Source organism: Adelges cooleyi, unplaced genomic scaffold (genome assembly GCF_023614345.1).
Source record: "Adelges cooleyi isolate 19-005CV unplaced genomic scaffold, UGA_ACOO_1.1 ACOO_flye_CR_arks_rails_tigmint_CR_PRNA_307, whole genome shotgun sequence".
In the NCBI taxonomy this organism is placed as follows: Eukaryota; Metazoa; Arthropoda; class Insecta; order Hemiptera; family Adelgidae; genus Adelges; species Adelges cooleyi.
Genome location: NW_026095978.1, coordinates 3,924,885 through 3,946,849, shown reverse-complemented (window position 1 = coordinate 3,946,849; position 21,965 = coordinate 3,924,885). Strand labels below are relative to the sequence as shown.

The window sequence follows — 21,965 nt, the reverse complement described above, 5'->3', positions numbered from 1 at the left end:
AAACAAAACATTGGAATCAAACAATAATTTTGAAGATGAAAATGGTGTTTTATTATATCATTAATGATCGATAAGTTAAATATGATCTCATGAAGAAGCATTAATGTTTCTACAGTTCTTAATATTTTACCAGGTTATTGTAATTATTACCAATTAATAGTTCGTGTCAATATATTTTGCTAAGTTATCAATTTAAATACATAGTGAATGGTGTTCAACTTAAAAATAATACTACAATCCTCCTGCCCTAAACATGACACTTCAATAACATTAAAAATAGCTATCCAAAACTGGATATCGACCAGTCAACATTTTTAGTGCATTATTTTCAATTTAAATAGTTAATGAAATGTATGCGTTACCATTTAAGTTTCAAAAGTTGCTATTAAAACAACTATGTTGGAAAGAGGTGAAAACAAAAAAAAAAATCGTAAAAATTGTGTAAAAAACTATGAAAAGAAAAAATTTGATGTTATATTTTATGAGCGCTTTTCATTTCTGAACTCGTATCAACCCAACTCTGTCCCTAATGTTTACGGTTCTCACATGGACTTCATATTTTCCAATTAGAATTTAATCGGTCGTTACCTTATCAGATTTATTTGGTACCATTAGACTCTTACAATCCGGCATTGTTAACTCAATTACAGTGTAAAATAAACCCATCAACACGTCTGTCCTTCGTCGTAGTACTATATATCTTTAATTACGGTAATCATAAACAAATGTCACACTATTTAGGTTCTAACGATTGTTCGAGTTTGTGTGACATTAATATTGCGCTTGATTTTAAGTATCATAAATATTATAAGTATAAAATAAGTAAGCGACAGTAAGTGAAGATAAATAATGTTGTTTTCTCTTATGTTACCACCTTGCAATGTTCGATCGGTAGTTGCTTCTGATCTTGGAATTGCTATCTGGCCCAGCGACGCCAAATAGTTATTTTGTGTGTATCCAAACTGATGCAACAATTAAAATCAGTTAACCCAGAAACACGTTACACGGACTTTTATATTAACATTTTTTAAAAATTCACTTTTAAAAGTGTTTTAACTTCGATAAGGAACTGAGAATGTGTGCATCACCTTTTTCAAATCACTTTTACCAAAAAGTAAATTTTAATTATTTTGTTTGATTAAAATTATATAGCTTAACAAATTGTACTACCGAAAATCGTAGTATCATTGTCTGTGTTTATCTGATATTTACTAATCTATTAGAATCAGATAATAAGTCGAAAGTTAAAATAAAAATACTTCAAATGCTTACCAAACAATACGCATGGATTTGCCAGAATCCATCGTAACAGAGACCTAATAAATGTACAAGTTTAGGCAAACGAATTGTTTAATTGTAATGGTAGAAATTCAGTTAATATGCAATAAAAAAATGATTGGAAAAAACATATATTTTTAAGGTTTGGTACACATAAGATATTACAAAAACAAATGTATAAAAAAAAAACAACATTTGAAAGTGGAAAATATGTGTTAATATATTTGTATAATCATTCACGTTCTTACAAATAAGTGCAAACAAAATACAAATACTAATACTTTAAAAAAAAATTCACAAAAACTTTATGTTAAGTCCATATGCAGAAAATGATTAAAAAAACCTTTAAATTTTATATACTTTAAATGCATTTTGTTATTTCTTATGCTGTAAATTAAATTTTTTAAATAAAATGATAAAATAAAACAAGAAAAGTAGATAAATTGTAGTAACGTTTAAATTTAGTTAATTTTCATTTCATAAAGATTGTTTATTGATACTGAGGTGATATAATATCACGGCACGTCGTGACCTACAGTCCATTTATATATGATTATTATTATATTATGTGTAATAATTGAACCAGTTGGTCAAATATCCATTTTTATTCCATTTACCGGTGACTTTTATGCATAGTCGCATTGAGTGGAATAGACTCATATATTTAAAAATTATATACACAAAGAAGGGGATCAGTATGTACAGCTTTGTTAACATGGGTAGCACAAAATAAAAAATGGCTGTTAGTGTCGTTTTCAGATTGTTCCATGCGCACATTGCGTCGATTTCAAAGTTGCTTGGTTTGTATACCTCCATAAGTTGGCCATCAATCGTCCATATTACTACAAACAATCGTTATCGTTAAAAGCGTTAAATATTATTATATTAAATTCTATGAGCCCCGATCGATTCAAGGTTCAACTATAGCGTGTCGTCGTTCAAGATGCAACAGCAGCTCATATCTGATTTCAAGTTGGCCACACTGTTTTATTTCAATTTACGAGGGAAATCCAGGGCTTATTTTATACCTGTACACTTAAAAAACGATAGTACTAAAATCAATGTAGTGGATTTTTCTATACATGAGTTGTGTATAAATATAATTTAAGGTTAAATGACAAGATAGTGGACTCTATGAGAAAATGTTTTTTTACTTTAAGACGTGTCCACTGTGCTTTAATCTACTCTGCAGGCAATCGACTGACGGGCTCGGAATTATCATAAAGACAATAGATGACGCTATAATCGAATAATCATCATAACGTCATAGAATGGTAATATTGGTAATTGAAACGGACTTTTTTTTAATCTCCTGTCAAGTTTGGAAAAATGAGCTATGAGGTTGCATCTTAAGCGACGGTATCTCTAGACGGATGTCGTTATTTTAATTATTTTTTTCACGAAAGACGACGATGGTAGTTATAATTCATGACCATCAAGATAAGCTGCTGATTATTTAATGTATTTTTTGTTTTTCATGACTAATGTGCTTACTCAGTAGTTCCAAAAAAGTCCAAAGGTGGCGGTAACTGAATTTGAACCCTACTGCCATGAGGATGCTGATGTAAAACAAGTAGAATAAAATGTTTATATGTCCCATTTTGATCGATCGCACGTAAGCTGAAAGACGAAAAGACCTATTAAATCTAATTAAGCAAAAATAAATAAATGACAAATGTATTTTTTATTATTAAGTATAGGTGACTTTCGTGTACATAATTAGTAGTCAATTTGGTTGCAAATATAGGTACATCATATTATGTGTTTAGACAAAAGTAGGTACAGGTATATACCGGGGGATTATTTTAACGCCCTACAAAATGTTTAGCAAGTTATTTTTAATTAAAAAGTTAATAGAACATATACGTTACCATTAAGTTTCAAAAGTTGTTATAAAAATAATTAGTTTGAGAAGGGGTTAAAAACCTAAAAACTCGTTGTTTCAAAAGATGATAAGACTCGAGAAAAAACATAAATATTTGAATATGGTCAAATATTGTAATACAGCATGAACAAACATGTTTTGAAAAACGACAACATATCAATTATTTTAAGTGAAAACTGGTGTAGTGCGTTAAGAAATCACAAGGTATTGTTTGGAAAGAGAGTGTTACATATTTTGGAAGTTAAATTTTTTTCCTACTATAGTTATCCTACTATGCCCCTATTATAACATGTGCTATATTTACTAGGTAGGAAGCAGGAAAACAGACTTCCGGCCAAGTAAACTAAATTTCGATTTTTTCATGACTGGTTTGATATGTCGAATGATTTTATTTGTTGACAACGATGTATAATAAATATATTACATTATGGTGCTTAGTTAGTTCCTATATTATATCACGTATTTTAAGCTTATGTAGAAACATTTTTTTTTTTTTCCTAGCTACCATTTACACCGAGATTACGAAGGGTTTTTGTTGGGATATCAGTATTTTTTTTTTTTTATATTATAATATAAAAATAAAGTAATAACCGTCAGTATTATTATTAGCAATTTATACACAAAGACAACACACCACAAGGTACAGCACAATACACAACAAACAGCTGTAGACATAACAATGGTGGGGACTCCCCCGATCCGACCCCTCACCATCGTGCACAACGTCTGGCACCGCGCGGTCATCATAATAATTTTTTGACTAAAACAAGTATCTGGAAACCTCAGAAATGTTCTTTTTTTTTTATTGTAACTAAGAAAGTATTCAACCAATCGATAAGTTAATTAGTTCGATCCGATCTACACGACTTTCCCAATCTATTGATATCTCGTATGTGCATTTCTGTCCAGCCCTTAGCCCACAAATTCATTCCGAAATTTATGGTAAAATTTACACGCGTTTAATGGGATTGCGGTGTTTTGTGTAGAGTATACACGCCCCGGTAAGCGCTCGCCATTTTTTTTACTTAGCTTCGCGCCACTACCGTGTCGCTGGATTAAGTAAAAAAATACGTCTAACGCCGCTCACGACTATTCGGTTGAAATATTTTGTTAAAATAACAACGATAAAACAATACTCACTCGGATAAGTTGAACGATTAGGCCTTGAACAATTTTCTTTGAGTTTTTTCTGGACGTTCGATGCCGGCCGAAGGACGTCTTATTCGTGTAAGGGTAGCTGCAAAACTGCTAGAGCGGCATATCCAGGGTAAACTACACATCCAGCGTTTTGTCCAGGCGCCGAAAGCGACGGTAGCGCTGTGCGTCATCAAAACATAAATCAATTCAGATGGGTCAAAGTTATTTCGACATTATTTTAAACGATCAATAGTATTTTTGCGGGCTGAGGCGTATAATATTTCACCGTGCTAATTACATTATCACTTTCTGCAATCATCCGGTTCTTTCTTTGCCAATTTATTCGCACAACCTAAATTATGTCGTTCATACATTTCGCCTCTTAGCATTTTATACTATTTACATGGTTCCTTGTAACATTCCTACACTATACGTGTTCTAGCGTTTAGTTTTCCTTATAATAATATTATACTATAAAGCTGAACTCGACCGATAACTGTTATCTGAGTAGAATGTTCCACAAAACCAAACGCTTGGATTATTGCGTAGGAACAATCTTGAAAAGTTTAAATGATAAAATATACACGAATAGTTTGTGCTCACTTGTGGGTCATCACCATAATAGTTATACATTTCCAAGTGTATGATAATATAATAAATATTTACAAAGTATAAAAATAAAACAGAAGGTAACACGTATGCAATGATTTATTCAGTTTTTATATGTTTCGATATTAATTTTTTGTACACTTCAGTATGAATCGTAAAAACACATTTAATTCTAGCTTAAAAGTTAAGAAGGTAGGTTTCACAATAGTTTATTATGTATGTTGTTATTCCTGATATTATTTTTTTGTACTACAATCTTAGCAAATTTCTAATCATAATTTTTACTACTAATCAGTGAAGTAGTAAATTATTAAAAAAAAAAAAAACTTACAATATTTAGGTTTTTTTAAGAGTTGTTGCAATATGTGGACAACGCGAATATCATAATTTGTAAAAATAAATCAACAAAACAAAAACATATTTCTATTATGATTTAATGATATTTTTTATGATTATCTACATGTTTTTACATGCTTTTCTTTAGTTCGCTAACACGTACGTACGTTTGTACGGGTATTTTTCAAATCTTGCAAAATTAATTTTACCCACTTTCCGATGTTGTAGAGGGCTAAAACTTAGCTCAGACACTCATCTTGGATGACAATACAATATCACGTAATCATATTGGGACTCGGACATCTAGGTCGCCTTACACAGGGTCAAATGTTGGGGTCATTTCACTAAAATTTCATGTTTTTTCCAAATCATCCAAAATTAATTTAGTAAACTATTCAGCAATCATTAAATACCTTTAATAGAACTAAAAACTAAAAATATAAATTTAAAAAAACTTTTTTAAAAACATGCTTTTCTAAAAAAAAAAAATAGTAAAAAGTAAACTAAAAAGTAAAAAATTATTTTATTACAAGAACAATTTACCATTCAATTGTAGCATATTTTATTTAAAATGTCAATTACTTTGAAAACAACCGAAAATTAACTACAATTTTAAATAATGCTAAACATCTTTAATTTTTGACTAAAAAGATTTACATTTAAAAGCGTGGGCCCTATTCAACAAAGTCCCTGATAAATTTATCAGATAATGTTTTATATTGTAAGTCTTTTTGTAATTTAAATTTTATTATTTATTTTGTTTTGACCACTTAAGTTCATTAAATAATTTTGTCCGGCTTTTTCATAAAAATACTTTCTCATATGCGCTGTTTGTATTGTAGTATTTTCATAATATTTTTTTTAGGTTATATCTATATCTTTAAAATTACTAAAAATATTAGTGTTTGTAATAATTATCCATAATTTATCAAATTACTTAAGATGGGTATTTGATTTAATGTAATATAACTAAAATCCGAATCATTCGTTGTCCAACTTTAACCAAAAAAACACTTTCAACCTTTCTCCTGGGGGGAGGGAGATTATTAAAATATTTTCGAACACATACAGTTTCGTTACAAATTAGTACATTATTTTTTAACTACCATCAATTAATATTCATTAATCTAGTATTAAGTTTTAAGCAGAAAAACATGCCGATCTAAAGACAAAGTAATAAATAAAATTGTCAATGATTGAATTTCTTTTTTTTTTTTTGTGCACTTCATTTTTAGTAAAATATTCTTAATTGAAAAGAGTTAATAAAATATCCACGTTACCATTTAAAAGTTTATATAAAAATAGTTAGTTTGGGTGGGGTTAAAACATAAAAACTTGTGAGATATTGAGATCACATTGTTAAAAAGCATTATGCAAAAAAAAAAATTCAATTACTAATTAAATCCTTTGAGATTTAATAGTGAGATTCAATAGCGGCTCACGATGAAAAATCACTGTATAATATCTATAATAAAAACGCATGAAAATAATAGGATAACATAAGAAAATATAATTTTCACAGGACATAAGACGGCAAACGTTTTTCTTTGTACATCTAATTACATATTTTAGTTTGAGGTAATTTCGTTTGATATATTTCAAGATTAAGTCAATATAACAACGTGACATTATGACATGAATGGCAAATTTAAGAAAGGAACGGATTATTCATGTGCACAATGTTAAAAATAATCACAGTTACAATATTATAAACAAATAGTTCCAATTAACTTACAGACGTTAAACCATTATAATTTTATTTATTTATTAAATCTATGGAAAAAATTACATTGAATAACTATGAGGAACGCTATAATATAAAATGTACGTATACTCTGTACACCTTATGTGATAGTTACAAAGATTACCGCAAATACCAAAATTGTTGGTAATTACCTTATTTCCGATACATACCTATTTTCGGTAAATAGTGTATTTTTGGTAAATACCGTAATTACTGGTAATATTTAAATACCGTAATACCGGTATTCAAATATCAAATACCGCCAGCCCTACTCTATGGCAGCAACTTATTCACCTAAAATTACTTTAATTTATAGAATTAATAATATATTTAACATTTTGACTAATTGGGTTCGAAAAATATAAAAAATATTTCAAATATTGGACAATAATTTCATGAAACGCTAATAAAAATTGTTTATTTCTAACAAAATGTTTTATCAAAAAAAAAATATACATTTAAACAAACGTTATTAAAATAAGAACAAGTTTAAACTAAATGTTTTAAAATCACCTACACTCCTTAAGCACGGTTAAATACACATAGGTAAGAGCATCGTTAAAAGGAGTCTGATAACTACCGTTATACAATAATTTAATTATGATCCTTACTTATAATTTAATAAATTATTAGTATTCACCTGACGACATACGACCAATATTAGAGCTGCATATAATATAAGGGTATTGGTGCAGACTTGTTGGGTTGGTGACCGCTTGCACAGCAGTATCATCAAAATGGAAATGACCAAATCCTTTAAAATTGGCTATACCCAAGGATATAACGCAAAATGTAAGGTGTACAAAAATGTAATAGAAATTATTTAAACATAAATAAAATAAAAGTGATCACCCCACCCTCAATATAGTTAATATAACAAAATGCTATTGACACTAAACTCGAGAACTTGCAAAGTGAGGAATGAAAGTTTGACTATTCGCATAATATATTAGAACACGGTTACGTGGAATCCACGAACACCGTTAAAATATTCTTTTGACTCAGATGACATTTTTGTTCATAGGAATAATAAGATTAAAATGTTACTTACGAAGTCGTCCGAACAGGAATTATGCAAAGATAGGATATTGGTTAATACTGATAGATAAGAATGAACAATAAAATTGTAAGTATCAAGCATGGTTAAATACTGAAATATCGAACACCGTTAAAATACAATCTTATTTTATTAGTTCAAAAGATGATTTTAATAAATGAATCCCCGGGTATTTCTGCAACATTTCTCCATGCTACCCATAAAGCCATCCCAAGAGGTACTATCCATTTTTTACTGCTCAAGTGTTTATTTTAATCGTAAGATACTTATTTATATTGCACATATGGTATTAAAGCATTATATAACAATGAACCTTGGTAAATTGATAAATATATAAAAACTTTGGGATTTAAGGTTGATACTATGTGCACACCATCTAGTGTTTACATTTCTTCAAAGTCTCTGGTCGGCGGTACGGCAGAACTGGCCGGCAGCTGGTGAATTACACGTAGACAATTGAAGGGCACAAGGGAAAAACAGTAGTAGTCACATTATGCAATTTTTTTTTTTAAATGGTTTTTTTCAATATATCCCAATAAATTTTTTTATTTATGTTAATAGATTGTTTAAATAAATACATTTATTATTATAGTACCATTTAATGTGATTTTTTTTGTTCTTATGTAAGAGATAGAGGAATTTACTAACTTTGTTTTTGCTATATTCTATAATTTTTATAATGTGACAACTACCGTTTTTCCCCTGTGCCATTCAATTGAAACATGTAAGGTTTCACAGTACATCTAATAACAATCTCCACTTAGTTTTTGCTAAGCGAAGAGTGATCACCCGGGCCAAGCCCAAGAGAGGGCGGCCCAACATAACAATTTCTTTATAATAATAAATAATAGAAATAAATATATTAAACTAACACTTTAACCGTTGACCATTTGGCCGTAATACTGTTGGCTGGCACATACACCTTAACCAGTAACTACTTGATTATTGCATACTGAACAAGTTTTTTTTTTACATGCTCAAAAATATTACGGCCACATACATAGTCAGAGCACAATGTGTATTTGTTGTCAACAAAAATGTTTTATCGTTTTAACAAGTTGGTTTTAAACCTTTCCTTTCTCTTGTTAAAAAAAAAAACCAACACGTTCATCAAACACGTAATATATATTGTAATAGGCTCGTCAATTATACAGACCAAGAAAATTTAAAAATTAAAATTAATTTAAAATCAGTTTAAAATTAATACCGACAACTCGAATTATTAAACATCTGAATATTTTATTCTAAACGACAATGCGAAAAAATTGAATTTGCATCAAAACTCAAACGTAAAAACGCCGATGGCGAGGGCCAGAGAAATGACTCGTCACTCGATTCGAGAGAATGATAAGTGACCGCTGGCGAATATGTTATCAACTTTTTTTTTCTCGACAACAGGGGTTCTCCAACTACCGCCGCCGTTGGAGTTGGGGGTAGTTCTTCCAAAAAATGATAACATGTGATAAGAAATAAATGTTACATAACCTATAAAATGTGTAACACTATAGATAGTACCAATATCGATTTTACCAAAAACCCGCCAAAAGAAATTTCGTATTTTAATATCAAAAGCATTGCCTTTAGTTAGGTTCTAATCTTTATTGCAAATTGTAGCTAGATCTTTATCAATTCTCTAATTAATCGTGTATTCACTATACACGTAAAATTATATAATGCAAAATTCATAATAAATTACATTATATTAGTGTATATACATAACTTATAAGTATATGTTATACATTATAAACGTACAGTCCAAAGTGAACCTATTGCCGGATAAAGACTTGTGGTGAGAAAAAAAATTGTTTTTAAAATAATTATTATTCACTTAATATTTTACAGAAATTAGTTTATATTAAGCTACTCTGGGTATATATTTTATTAAAGAAACCAAACTAAACAATGTGAATTTGTTCAGTAAAAGTTATTCATATGATTTAAAAATATGATTCAATTTTTGGTCAATATAAATTTGCAAATTTACAATTATCTCTTGATTTGAAAATGTCCATATTTGTTAGAAGATTGCATAGCCCACATTTTATTAATCTATGTACTTATTTATTTAATATGGCCATTTACTTAGCGATAACCAAGTCTCTACGATGAACTTAAAGTTTTAATACCACACAAAAACTGTCTACATTCCATTTATTAAGAAATGTATACTTTTCTTATATTATAAAAAAAAAATTGAAATAATACATATTATAAAATAAAGAGACACAATTGCAAGTTGCAGCATCTCATCATATTTATTTATCTCTTATCTCGTTCTCATCGAGATCTGCTATTAAAGCTCTTTTTGCTCACAAAAAGTTTAATAAGTTATAATGAGACTAATTTAAGTTTGTTAATATTTACTTAAGATTGGTCAAGTTGTGAAACTTAAAATGATATAGACGTAGCTATGGACATATTTAATGGGGAAATTAATGAGGCTATTCCCAAATCCACTAATATGTATAAAATAAAATTATCAAATCAGAAATTAAAAGGTTGGATATCAAGCGGTCAGGTTAACTCTATTTTAACTAAGTGAACATTTGAAAACAGATTAGATAATCCCATTTTGATTTATCATTAATTAAAAATGGTATAATTATGTTAAGAATATCTTATACCCACATAGTTTTGGTTAGAAATACTATATCAAACTAGTAGAAGATAATTCTAACTTTATACGGTTAAACAGTTGTACTTAACAATGAAAAGTATAAAAGTTGTAGGTATTTAATTTATCATGCGATGTTATTCTACTGCCGTTTACTAAAAGAATATAATATTATGTAACAGGTTAGACTATAATCTAATTAAAATATATTGATAAAATAATAATATGTACTTTGCGTTTATTACAATGCCCATAGAAGCATTAACTGTTAGCATAATTATTCCAGTAGACCAACATGCTTCATTTACATCATAATGTAGAACACTATCTATTGGTCGTCAATATCATCAGATCCACCAATTTTTTAACCTAAAATTATGATATTAGGCATATTTTATAATAGGATTTTTAGAAAACTTTTGGTGAAAATTAAAATTTGTTATCTCAAGCCGTTTAGGACTTGCAAAGTGTCCCGTATATAGGACACTGCGTGACTGACAAAAAAAAATTATCAAATACTTATTTATTATTTAAGTAGTTCAATCAGAAATAAAAACAAATCCTTTTTTAATAATTATTTAAAATGTATATAACTTTTACTTAAATTTTAGAATGAAATTGCCTAAAACAATTTCAATTTCTTCAACGTCTCTTGACAAATCATTAAAAACCAGATAAATCAGCATCGAGTATATCAAGAATTGATTTTTAATTCAATTTATGCATTTTTATAAATTTATAATTCAAAACGATATAACTGTAGTCATAATAGCAACACAAATTTATAATAATAGTACGCATTACACTTTTCGCGCCATTTACCAATGTACAGTTACAACGTCCCAACATTACGAACCCCTGATAAAAGGATTAAACCCGGTGGAGGTAAAAAACACGTGACAACATCATATTTGATAAAATATATTTTTCTTCCATGAAAAAGTCATGGTAAACAACATTTCTGGCTGTAAAAACATGCGGTATCAACAATAAAAAACATTAAATTTCGATATTTATTTAAAGTTTCAATTACTCAAAAACTATAAAAAAAAATTACCTTTAATGAATAAAATATAATGTATAAATGGTAATCTATCGGTGAAACACAATAATAGACTTATGTCGTTTTTACACAATAAAAATATATTTATTTAAAATCTTTTTTAACCAGATCTTCCCATCTCATACGAGGCCTTCCCAGTGGTCTCTTCCATACTGGATCTTTTTCTAATACTATACGTAACAAAGGATTCTGACTACGCCAAGCATGCCCAGTCCACTTTAGTCGTTTACTCCTTACTGTCTCCAATATATTCGGCTTTTGGAAAAGTAATTCCAGCTCATTATTCGTTCTTATCCTCCACTCATTGCTTTTGCTATCTTTCATCGGTCCATAAGTCTTCCTTAGAACTTTTCTCTCCCATACTATCAGCTTTCTTTCATCTTCTTTTCGTAGTGGCCACGTTTCCGCTCCGTAAGTTATAACTGGACGCAGTAATGTCGTATATAGCTGTATCTTAAGCTCCCTCGATAAAGATCTAGATCCTAGCAGTTTTGCTAGTCCATAGTAAGCTCTATTGCCGGCAAGTATCCTTGCTGAAATTTCCTTGACTATCTCATTCTTTTCAGTTATAACTGACCCTAAGTATTTAAACTGCTTGGCTCTGCTGAAAACATAGTTCCTTACATTCAAGGATAAGTACACACCGGCAGTGTCTCGTCTGCCAACGACCATGTACTCCGTTTTGGTTTCGTTTATCTGTAGTCCTACTTTCGATGCCATTCTTTGTAGACGGTCGAACATTGATTTCAGTGCGTTCGGTGATTCTTCCATTAATACCAAATCGTCCGCGTACGCCAATAGGCCTATTGAGGAGTCCTGCAGTTTCACTCCTTCGTCGGGTAGTATCGATTATAATACCATTTTTATCTTAGCCAAGTTGGTTTGGTTTGTTCTGGCCCGGACATCTTAAAACATTTTTAATCCTGTCCGGGTTTTAATAACATAATTTTGACCCGGGCTTGGTTGGTCCGAGTTACGAAATAATATTTTACATGTCGGTCTGGTCCGGATAAGTAGTATTTTTCTATTTCATGGTCCGGTCCGGACCAATTTTATTAGGACCGGACAGACTGCTACTGAGTACCACTTCCCAAAAAATGCAAGCATAAAATATGTACTTGTTGAATGGGGGATAATACATGATTTCTGTTTGTATGATGAACTGTACGGCTGACAATGTACTCCAACTTAACCGAGTTCAATCTGAACTGTTCGTTGTATTCATATCGAGCAATACAATTATTAATAATTCTTAAACGGAACATTATTTTTCGACGAATGATAAAATTTTCACCGTCGCTGTCTAAACTTAAAAACGAGGATGACCACATTTTAAAAAAATTCTCAGTGTTTAAGAATAAATATAAAATAATATTAATAACAATTGTCACTTAAAAAACTATACTCCCAGAGACTAGTCAAATTGTTATCATATTTTCAATATATTTTAAAAATCATTGTTGTTTATGAAACGAAAAACAAGTTTTTTTACAATATTTTCCAGAATTTTTTTTAACTTGTCACTTGTCACTTGTATATTATATGAAACATAAATTTAACAAGTGAATAAAATTTACTAGTTTACCTATGGTCAAATTCGACTATTATGAAAGAGTAGAGACTCCTCGAGGACACACCTACAAATACCCAAAGATTACCCTAAAAAGTCCCTTTGATATCCGAAAAACGACTCCTGATAATAATAACGCAAAAATAAAATTCTATAAAACCCATATTCTTTTCTGTAAAATTCGTTTTTTGACGTTTCTATTAGAATTACCACTAGAGATTTTTATATCATTTTTTTATATTGACTATTTTTAAATTATGTTATTAATATTATAGTTTTGTACAATTGTAAAATTGTGAAATACAATACTTATTCAGAATACTAGTTGTAAAATAACGTTTGTCGAATCATGACAGTTGGGACGGTGCCAAATATTGCGTCCATTACGGTTAGGTACTTGTTTTGTGTGTCAGTGCCACAATATTATAAGGTGTTATTATTAGGTATACCGTATACAATGACATTATTGTTATTATGTTATTATCTTACCGCAATACAATGCGTAAAACCGCAAAAGGTTCGGACGTAAACGATTTTTGAGACGAGACCCCGAACAAAAGGTATCGATATAATAAAAAGACATATCCATGTCAATATAAGACGGGATGATAATAATATTATAATTCTATTATCGAACGTTGTTTATTGTTGCTGAGATCCTAAGCGATTACATTGGCCCGTTCACTTACCGTGTAAACAAACGACACAACAGATGTTGTAGAGGAGATTTTGGATTATTTTTTAGGGGAGAGGACACTTCTTCTTTTAGAGCCGCGGTCGTGCACATTATTATAATGGACATGATAATATTATTTCGTCGGGACCGTTAAACCGCATTCGATTATGTCACCGCAACAAGTGAACGCCAACATCTGGGCGGTTCGGATGACCGATATCGGATAATAATATCTCGTCATCAATAACAGCTAATTTAATATTGTGTAATAAAAAAAATTATCCATCAGGACATATTTGCACATACTATAGCCGCACCTGGACAGGTCGATAGATTTAGTTGTAAGACGGTGTGTAGCCATACGAATAAATAAATAACAAATAATCTGATGATGGAAAATTCGACAAAATGGTCTACGTTTAACATTTAAGTATTAAATAAGAGACGTTGCTTTTGACGGCTTAGGTGGTGAAATTTATCTACACTTACCACTTTATATTATGTTATATATATATATATATATATATATATATATATATTGCATGTTTATATCATGTGAAAATAAGAGTTTTGAATTATGAATTTAAAAAGAATTCTAATAAAAATATTCATTTAATATTTATAAGAAACGAAAGTAAATTTTATTTACCAATAATTATCGTTGTCGTCATATGAACTATTTGTTTTATTGTCATTATAAATGTATCGTAAAAAGATGTACTATTTAAGAAAATATAATATATATTTTCAATATTTTAACACAGTTTATTTTTTTATTGTTTGAATTATGCCGTTTGCGGTTTGCCGGAACTAGGTTCTAAGATAACCGTTAATTCTGATAAACGTTAGTTATATTTTAGTTACTTTTATTCTGATAGGATTGGCAGACTGATAGAATGTGATTTTATATTTTGTAGTTTTGGGGTTGGTCACGCTGATAAAATACAAATTTGTGTTATCATTTGGAAGAACTCTTAGCTTTTATCATTTTTTTGGATGAACGGATAGTTGCTTTTCTTTAAGGGGAAAACTAACGATTCCTTTATTTTGCATTAAATATGGTTACACTGAGTTTTATTACATCCATAGATTCCCTACACTACCTTAGATTAGCATATCCCCTGATTATCAAAACATAATTTTCCATTGTTTAATTTTGCATAACTCATAAAAAATCAGTTGCTCATGCTGCATTACGATGTTTAAGAGTGTTCTTGTGATTTTATTATTATGCATACTTGCGTGGTCATTAGGGTGGTCCTTAGTCATAGATGAAGAATTTTTTTAAAAGTTTTTCAATGGGCTACCCCGCCATTTTGTTCATTACTAGGAAAAAAAATTTGGGTAGAATTTGGTTTTGATAACTCACCCCTTCACGTGCCGCAAGGGGGTTGAAAAATGACCAAATGAGGTAGTTTTATAGTTTTTTGAGTTTAAATAAAAAATTATTGCATTTAGCATAAAATTACATATTAACTTTATGATAGATCATTAAAATCTCTATAAAAAAGGTATTCACAAATTTTTCCAAAAATGCATTATTATCCAAGAAAAAAATAAAACATAATTTTTTTCATTTATTTGGAAAACATTTTTATAGGAAAAAATATGATTATTTTATTTCGTTCCCGGGTCGATTTCTATACTTTTTTTTCTAACGATAATTTTCGTTTTTCACAATATATTTGTTTAAACGATCTTTAAATACATGATGGTTGATCGTATGAAATTTTTCCTAATGATCTATTTTGTAGACAATTTAATTTTGTATAAATTTTGTATAATAAATTATTTTGTTTTACTCGATTTCCAATCGTTCATCGTTAATGAAAAAAATTATGTTTTATTTTTTTTCTTGGATAATAATGCATTTTTGGAAAAAATTGTGAAAACCTTTTTTATAGAGAATTTAATGATCTATCATAAAGTTAATATGTAATTTTATGCTAAATGCAATATTTTTTTATTTAAACAAAAAACTATAAAACTACCCCATTTGGTCATTTTTCAACCCCCTTGCGGCACGTGAAGGGGGTGAGTTATCAAAACCAAATTCTACCCAAATTTTTTTCTCATAATAATGAACAAAATTGCGGGGCAGCCCATTAAAGTTTTAAAAGTTTATAAATAAGAACCACCCTAGTGGTCATACTATGCATACGTATATCACCTGTGCCTTAGTAAGCGGTTGATTTAATTGTATCCGTAAAATATTACGTTCGATACCGTATTATTTTGTTTTTTTACAGATCAAATCCAAGATACAGAGACTATAGTGCCGTTTCTTCTGATTTACCATATTATACTTTTATTTTTTCTGTGGTCGTACTTCAAAACAATATACACGGAACCTGGTTGTGTACCACAAGAAGTAATTTGCATTGTACACCTTATTCTAATACCCTTATTATTTATACTTATTCGCATTTGATCTATATTTCAATACAGTTTAAGCTCTCTGACGAAGCTCTCGAAGAGTTTGATAAACTTCCAATCGATTTGGCAAGACAAAGCATTGTCTTGCGTGAAGTTTCGAAAAATCTACCGATCATGACATTCTCAAATTCTGATGGTATATTATCATATTTATTCCTCGTTTTACGTTAAACAAAGTAATATATATATATACAAAATGAGAAACTACTTTTCAGATATTAGATATTGTAATAAATGTAGAATAGTAAAGCCCGATCGAGCCCACCATTGTAGAGTGTGTGGAAAATGTGTATTAAAAATGGATCATCACTGCCCGTGGATTAACAATTGTGTGTCGTATTCAAACTATAAATTTTTTATATTATTCTTAATTTATGGACTTCTTATGTGTATTTATGTTGCATCCACCACAGTACAATTTGTATTGAAATTTTGGGACACCACATCTGTTATAGTAAAATTATATTTAATATAATGTTATTTTTATGCAATGTTAAACAATCCTAAAAAAATATTGTGTTACGTTTTTTTTTCAGAGATTACAAGGACCTTGGTATAAAATACATATAAATACTTTATTTTATATCGCATCAGTGGGTTCAATTATTCTGTTTTCAATGCTTGCTATCCATATTTACTTGATTTCTAAAAATCGCACTACTATCGGTAAATCAGTTTAATTTGTATTAACTATTATTATTAATTGATTTTGGAAATCTGTTCTCAGAATACCGCCGTATTCCAAAATTTGTAGAGCGTTATGATAAAAACGGATTTAATTTAGGGTGTTTTAAAAATATACAAGAAGTTTTTGGCAGAGAATTTTTATTGTGGCCTTTTCCTATAAATACAAGGTGAGATAAATAGCAGCTAATATTATTAAATTATCCGCTTGTATAACTTGGTGGAAGTTTAGTATTTAAGTAGAAATAAAACACAACGATAATATGATTTAACATAAAATCACACAGTATTAATAGAGAATAATATACAACGTACGTTACAGCATTCGTAATAGAGTGGTGCCAAACATCTAAATACTATAGCTTATATAAGTAGAGTCTAGGTCAAGTGTAATTGGTGTTGTATCAAAACAACTTTTAAATGTTATACAATGATTTCTATAATAATTGGTATATTACTATACAAGGTAATACTAAATGTGTTACTCATTGCAAATTCGTATTTCATAACCCAAATACACAATATTAATTATATTCAATACACTTCTTAATTAATATTCCCTTAAATTGACTTATTCTACTATGATATCTTCTGTACTCCAATGGTTGGTAGAATCATCCCAAATTTGTCTTTTGGGAGTGCTTTTGAAAGATATCTGCTAACATTTCTTCTGTGTTTTTGTATTGACCTTCCACACATTTCTCATGAATGAAATGGTATTGTACATCGATGTGCTTGGTTTTTTAATAAACGAATAGTACTTTGGTTATCAACAAATAATATCGATTTATCATATATACTAGTAGTATATAGTAAGCTCTAGTAAATAACTTTTAAACCAAATTAGCCCCATCGTTACGTCCGAGGCTGAAATGTACTCGGCTTCTGTTGAACTAAGAGAAACCGTTGCTTGACGTTGAGCTTGCCATGAAATTGTAGATGACCGCAACATGAATAGATGTCCCGAAAATGATCTCCTTGTTTCTAAATCTCCGGCATAAGCGGAATCTGTGAATATTCTTAAATCTAAATTATTATCAGATTTATAAGCCAATCCATAATGAATCGTATGTTTTACGTAACGCATAATGCGTTTGACCATTGACCAATGAGCATAAGTTGGCTTTGCCAAAAATCGCGACGCAAAATTAACTGCAAATGCCAAATCTGGTCTTGTTAAATATGACAGCAATAGAAAACTTCCTACTGCTTCTCGATACGATATTTGACCTTCTTTTAGTACTGTTCAATCCGTGTGAACATCCAGTGTCATTGATTTATCAATAGGTATTGAAATTTCTTTGCAACCAACATATTAAAACGTTTAATAACATTTCTAGAATAATTAGTTTGATTAATAAATAATGATCCATCATTTAACTTCTTCATTCTCATTCCTAGAAAATAATTTAAGTTACTATGTATTTTTGTTTTACTGGCTGAGACTATAAGATCATCATCAACAAAAATAGCCAAAATCAATTTTTCATTATTATAATGATTAGTGAAAACACACGAATCATATTTACTTTGAATTAAATTTAATTGTAATAAGAACTATTTAAACCTTGAATTCCAACAGAGTGGAGATTGTTCTAATCCATACAACGTAACCTGCAAATCCGACCTGAATTGTCATCATATCCAATCGGTTGTTCTATTTATAGTTCGTCCTCCAACAACCAAAAAGAAATGCTATACGAATGTTTAATTGGCATAATTCAAATTTTTGAGCCGCACTTATGGCCAAAATTGTTGTGATAGATTCAAATCTGACTACAGGTGAGAATGTCTCGTTGCAATTTATCCCATGTATCTGTAGAGAACCGTTTACAACTTAACTCGCCTTAAATCTATCTACCTGCCCGTTAACATCGTATTTAATTTTGTAAACCCAAGAATTATTTAATACTTGTTTTCCTATTGGAGTTGGCTTTAACGTCCAAGTGCCATGAGTATGTAATGAATTTATTTTGTCGCCCATGGCTTGAATTCAATTACTTTTATATTTACAACTCACAGCTTCATTATAGTTTATAGGTTCATTAACACACATGCACATCTGACCGGTTTACGCAATTCACCTCGATCGTGGAGATTGTGTCGTGGTATTTCCGTTGGCGTGACTTCCAGTTGTTTATCTGGCTGTACGGCTACAGCCTGTGACGTCTCCTTGTAACATCACAATCTTGTCTTTCACTTTCGCTAAACGTTAACTCGTTAGTATTTATTTCATTTTTAAAAACAACATCTCTATAATCATTTATAGTCTTGGTTTTCATACAATAAGCCTTATATCCTCGTTTATCTGAAGGATACCCTATATTTTTCAACCTATAACTACGGAATCCTATAACATTTTTAAAAATAGTTGAATAATTCAGATAAAATACTACTAATATTCTTTAAAAAATCCAAAAAATATTACAAATCCTTTCCCCTAGAAGTGGTAGAAACTCTCATTCATTATTTCTGTTTTTCCATCGAATCTTTAGGCCTTTAGACCTGGAAATTAGACTAAAGATATATCACGAATGAGCTTATACATATACAATTTTCCCAAAAATCTAGCCAAACTTTTTTTTTATATTACGGAAAAAACCAAAAAAAGGGAAAATTACAACTTGACCTTAGAAAATTTCTAAGTTATTATGATTGAATTGAATTAACAGGGTTCTGAAAACTATTTTTACTATGCTGTTAAGTACGATTTATAGGTGATAAGGCAACAAATTATTATAGACAGATGATAAGCCCTAATCGTATTCCCACTAATACTAAATATAAAATTTTAAGGACATTATTGACAATATTTGTATACTTACAGTTAAGCATCGAAGTATTTGATAGGATTTTATTATTCAGTAATAATAATATCTGCAGTTCTGTTACCTCGCTCTCCCCAATATGCTTCGCCCCCCTTATACTCAAACCCACCTGTACTGGCTTTTTTTTAATGTTTTAATTTTTTATTGACACATGACATCAATTTTTTTTTTAAATTATATCCTATTTAATAATTACCGAACTTTTTTCTTTTTTAAACAACTTTTCGAACAATATTTATATTGGCTTTAAAATGTGTTGCTAAAACTTTTCATCTTTTCGAACTAACACTCAGTAATTGTTTTTACCCAACTGCATGTAAAATATTTGTTGTTCTCACACAGCCTTGGTAATGGTGTATCATTTCCAGTCAACATAAAGATACCAGAAGCTCATAGTCTTTTGTATTCGGATATATACGACCAGGAAACTTCAATTAGTAATACATTTTAGTTTTTATTATTAGTGTTGTTCTTTTTTAATTGTATACAACAGTTTATCTCAATTTAAGTTTTAATTTATTATTGTTATTATTGTTAGATATGGAATCGTCCCAGATGACATCAGTTTTATCAGGGTGAGTAATAATTTCTTAAAAAAGCCAGCACAGTGGGGATGGACGTTACAAATTGTTCTCAAGTATTAAAAATTATTGTTGCTAAAAATAAACATTTTGATACGAATGATTATCATATGGATGATAAAATTTCGAAATAAATATAAATCAACTTTTAGGCAATACATGTGTTTATAGTTGTATTTTAACTTGACAAATTGTGTTTTTTTTTTAAAAATACTATAGCCTCGGATACGAAGTATAAAAAAAAGAACATTATTGTAAAAAAACAATACCTTCTTAGCTTTGCATCAAAGCTAAAAATACGAATGGTATTTTATTTGAAAATGTGTTTACTTACAGATGCAGTAATAGCAGTACAGAACAAAAGATCAGACATAATGTAAAACGATAAGAGCTTAATGAAATTTAGCACAATTTATATTATGTATTTACAATCAATATTATTTTCGTGATTTGCTTATAGATATTTTAAATAAAGGATATCATAAGTCAATGTGTTACTGTTTCTCAGTAGATTTTGGTCCAAATAGTCTAATGCGTATGAGTGGTACCGATTGAATAGCTAAATACATCAACCACATCACCAAAATGTTGTCTACGAATATCCTACGTTTTATGTCAGTCATCAATATTTTGGTTGGAAAACTTTAAGCGGTTGTCAATATCGATATCCATGTTCAACCCTATTATGCCATACCGTCCAGATTTTTTCTTGTAATTCTCCAATAAACGACCTCACCATATTGACATGAACAGGTATCACATTCAATTCCATTTTTCTTTTAAACATATTCACATTCATATAACACATTAAAAACAGCCGATGAATATAACAAGCCCAAAAAAATACATCATAAACTTTGTCCCCCTAGAAGTGATAAACATTTTTCCTTGTTTCACTGTTTTAATCAGTTATAGAGATTAAATGATGGAAAGTAGATCTAGAATGTAACTATAACATATGTAATTTTCTCAAAAACCTGTAGTCAAACTTTATTTTTTTTGAGGGAACCCCTAAATAAGGGAAACATTACACTTTGGCCATAGTCAATTTCCAGGTTGCTATGACTTGCTTTTGAAGTATTAAAACTGACTGCGTAGAATTTGTGCCAGTAGTAATATTGTCCACATATGTCTGAGTTGATAAAACAAAGCAAAATTTTTGCAGCTGGGTATTTGGCTCCCTTGTCTATTTCTAACTAATTCTTTTTCTTGTCGTGTCGGTCTTCATATTCCCTTCCTTTCCCAATAAGGAGCAATTTGTATTGCCTTGTCTGAAATTTCATTTGCCAAAAATTCTTCCTTTCTGCACTTAATCGGTAGTAGTGGGCATGCAAACAGATAGTCTGCATCCTGCTCCCCACCGCATTCGCATTTTTCATCCTCTTTCATTCCCCATTTTTTCATATTACTCGCTGTCTGTCCTTCCAGTTTTGTTCGTAATCTATTTAGTGTCTTCCATGTCGACCA

At 29.9% G+C, this 21,965-nt stretch overlaps 1 protein-coding gene across 1 annotated transcript; it reads left to right on the top strand.

Annotated features, from left to right (window-relative positions):
* Positions 1–10,456: 10,456 nt before the first annotated feature.
* LOC126839625 (palmitoyltransferase ZDHHC20-A-like) lies at positions 10,457–20,368 on the top strand. The gene is made up of 8 exons (XM_050575019.1): positions 10,457–10,564; positions 16,113–16,149; positions 16,219–16,340; positions 16,418–16,540; positions 16,605–16,859; positions 16,942–17,071; positions 17,133–17,259; positions 20,260–20,368. Exons 1-8 carry the CDS (start codon positions 10,457–10,459, stop codon positions 20,366–20,368), a joined length of 1,011 nt encoding a protein of 336 aa, XP_050430976.1.
* The last annotated feature ends 1,597 nt before the right edge of the window (positions 20,369–21,965 follow it).

What these genes read in the sequence shown, in the direction of transcription:
- LOC126839625 (XM_050575019.1), top strand. Translation starts at nt 10,457, where the DNA reads ATGGACATATTTAATGGGGAAATTAATGAGGCTATTCCCAAATCCACT. An exon ending in CGTATATCACCTGTGCCTTA is followed by an intron (nt 16,150 to 16,218) that starts GTAAGCGGTTGA and finishes GTTTTTTTACAG; the next exon opens with ATCAAATCCAAGATACAGAG. An exon ending in TAAAAATCGCACTACTATCG is followed by an intron (nt 17,072 to 17,132) that starts GTAAATCAGTTT and finishes ATCTGTTCTCAG; the next exon opens with AATACCGCCGTATTCCAAAA.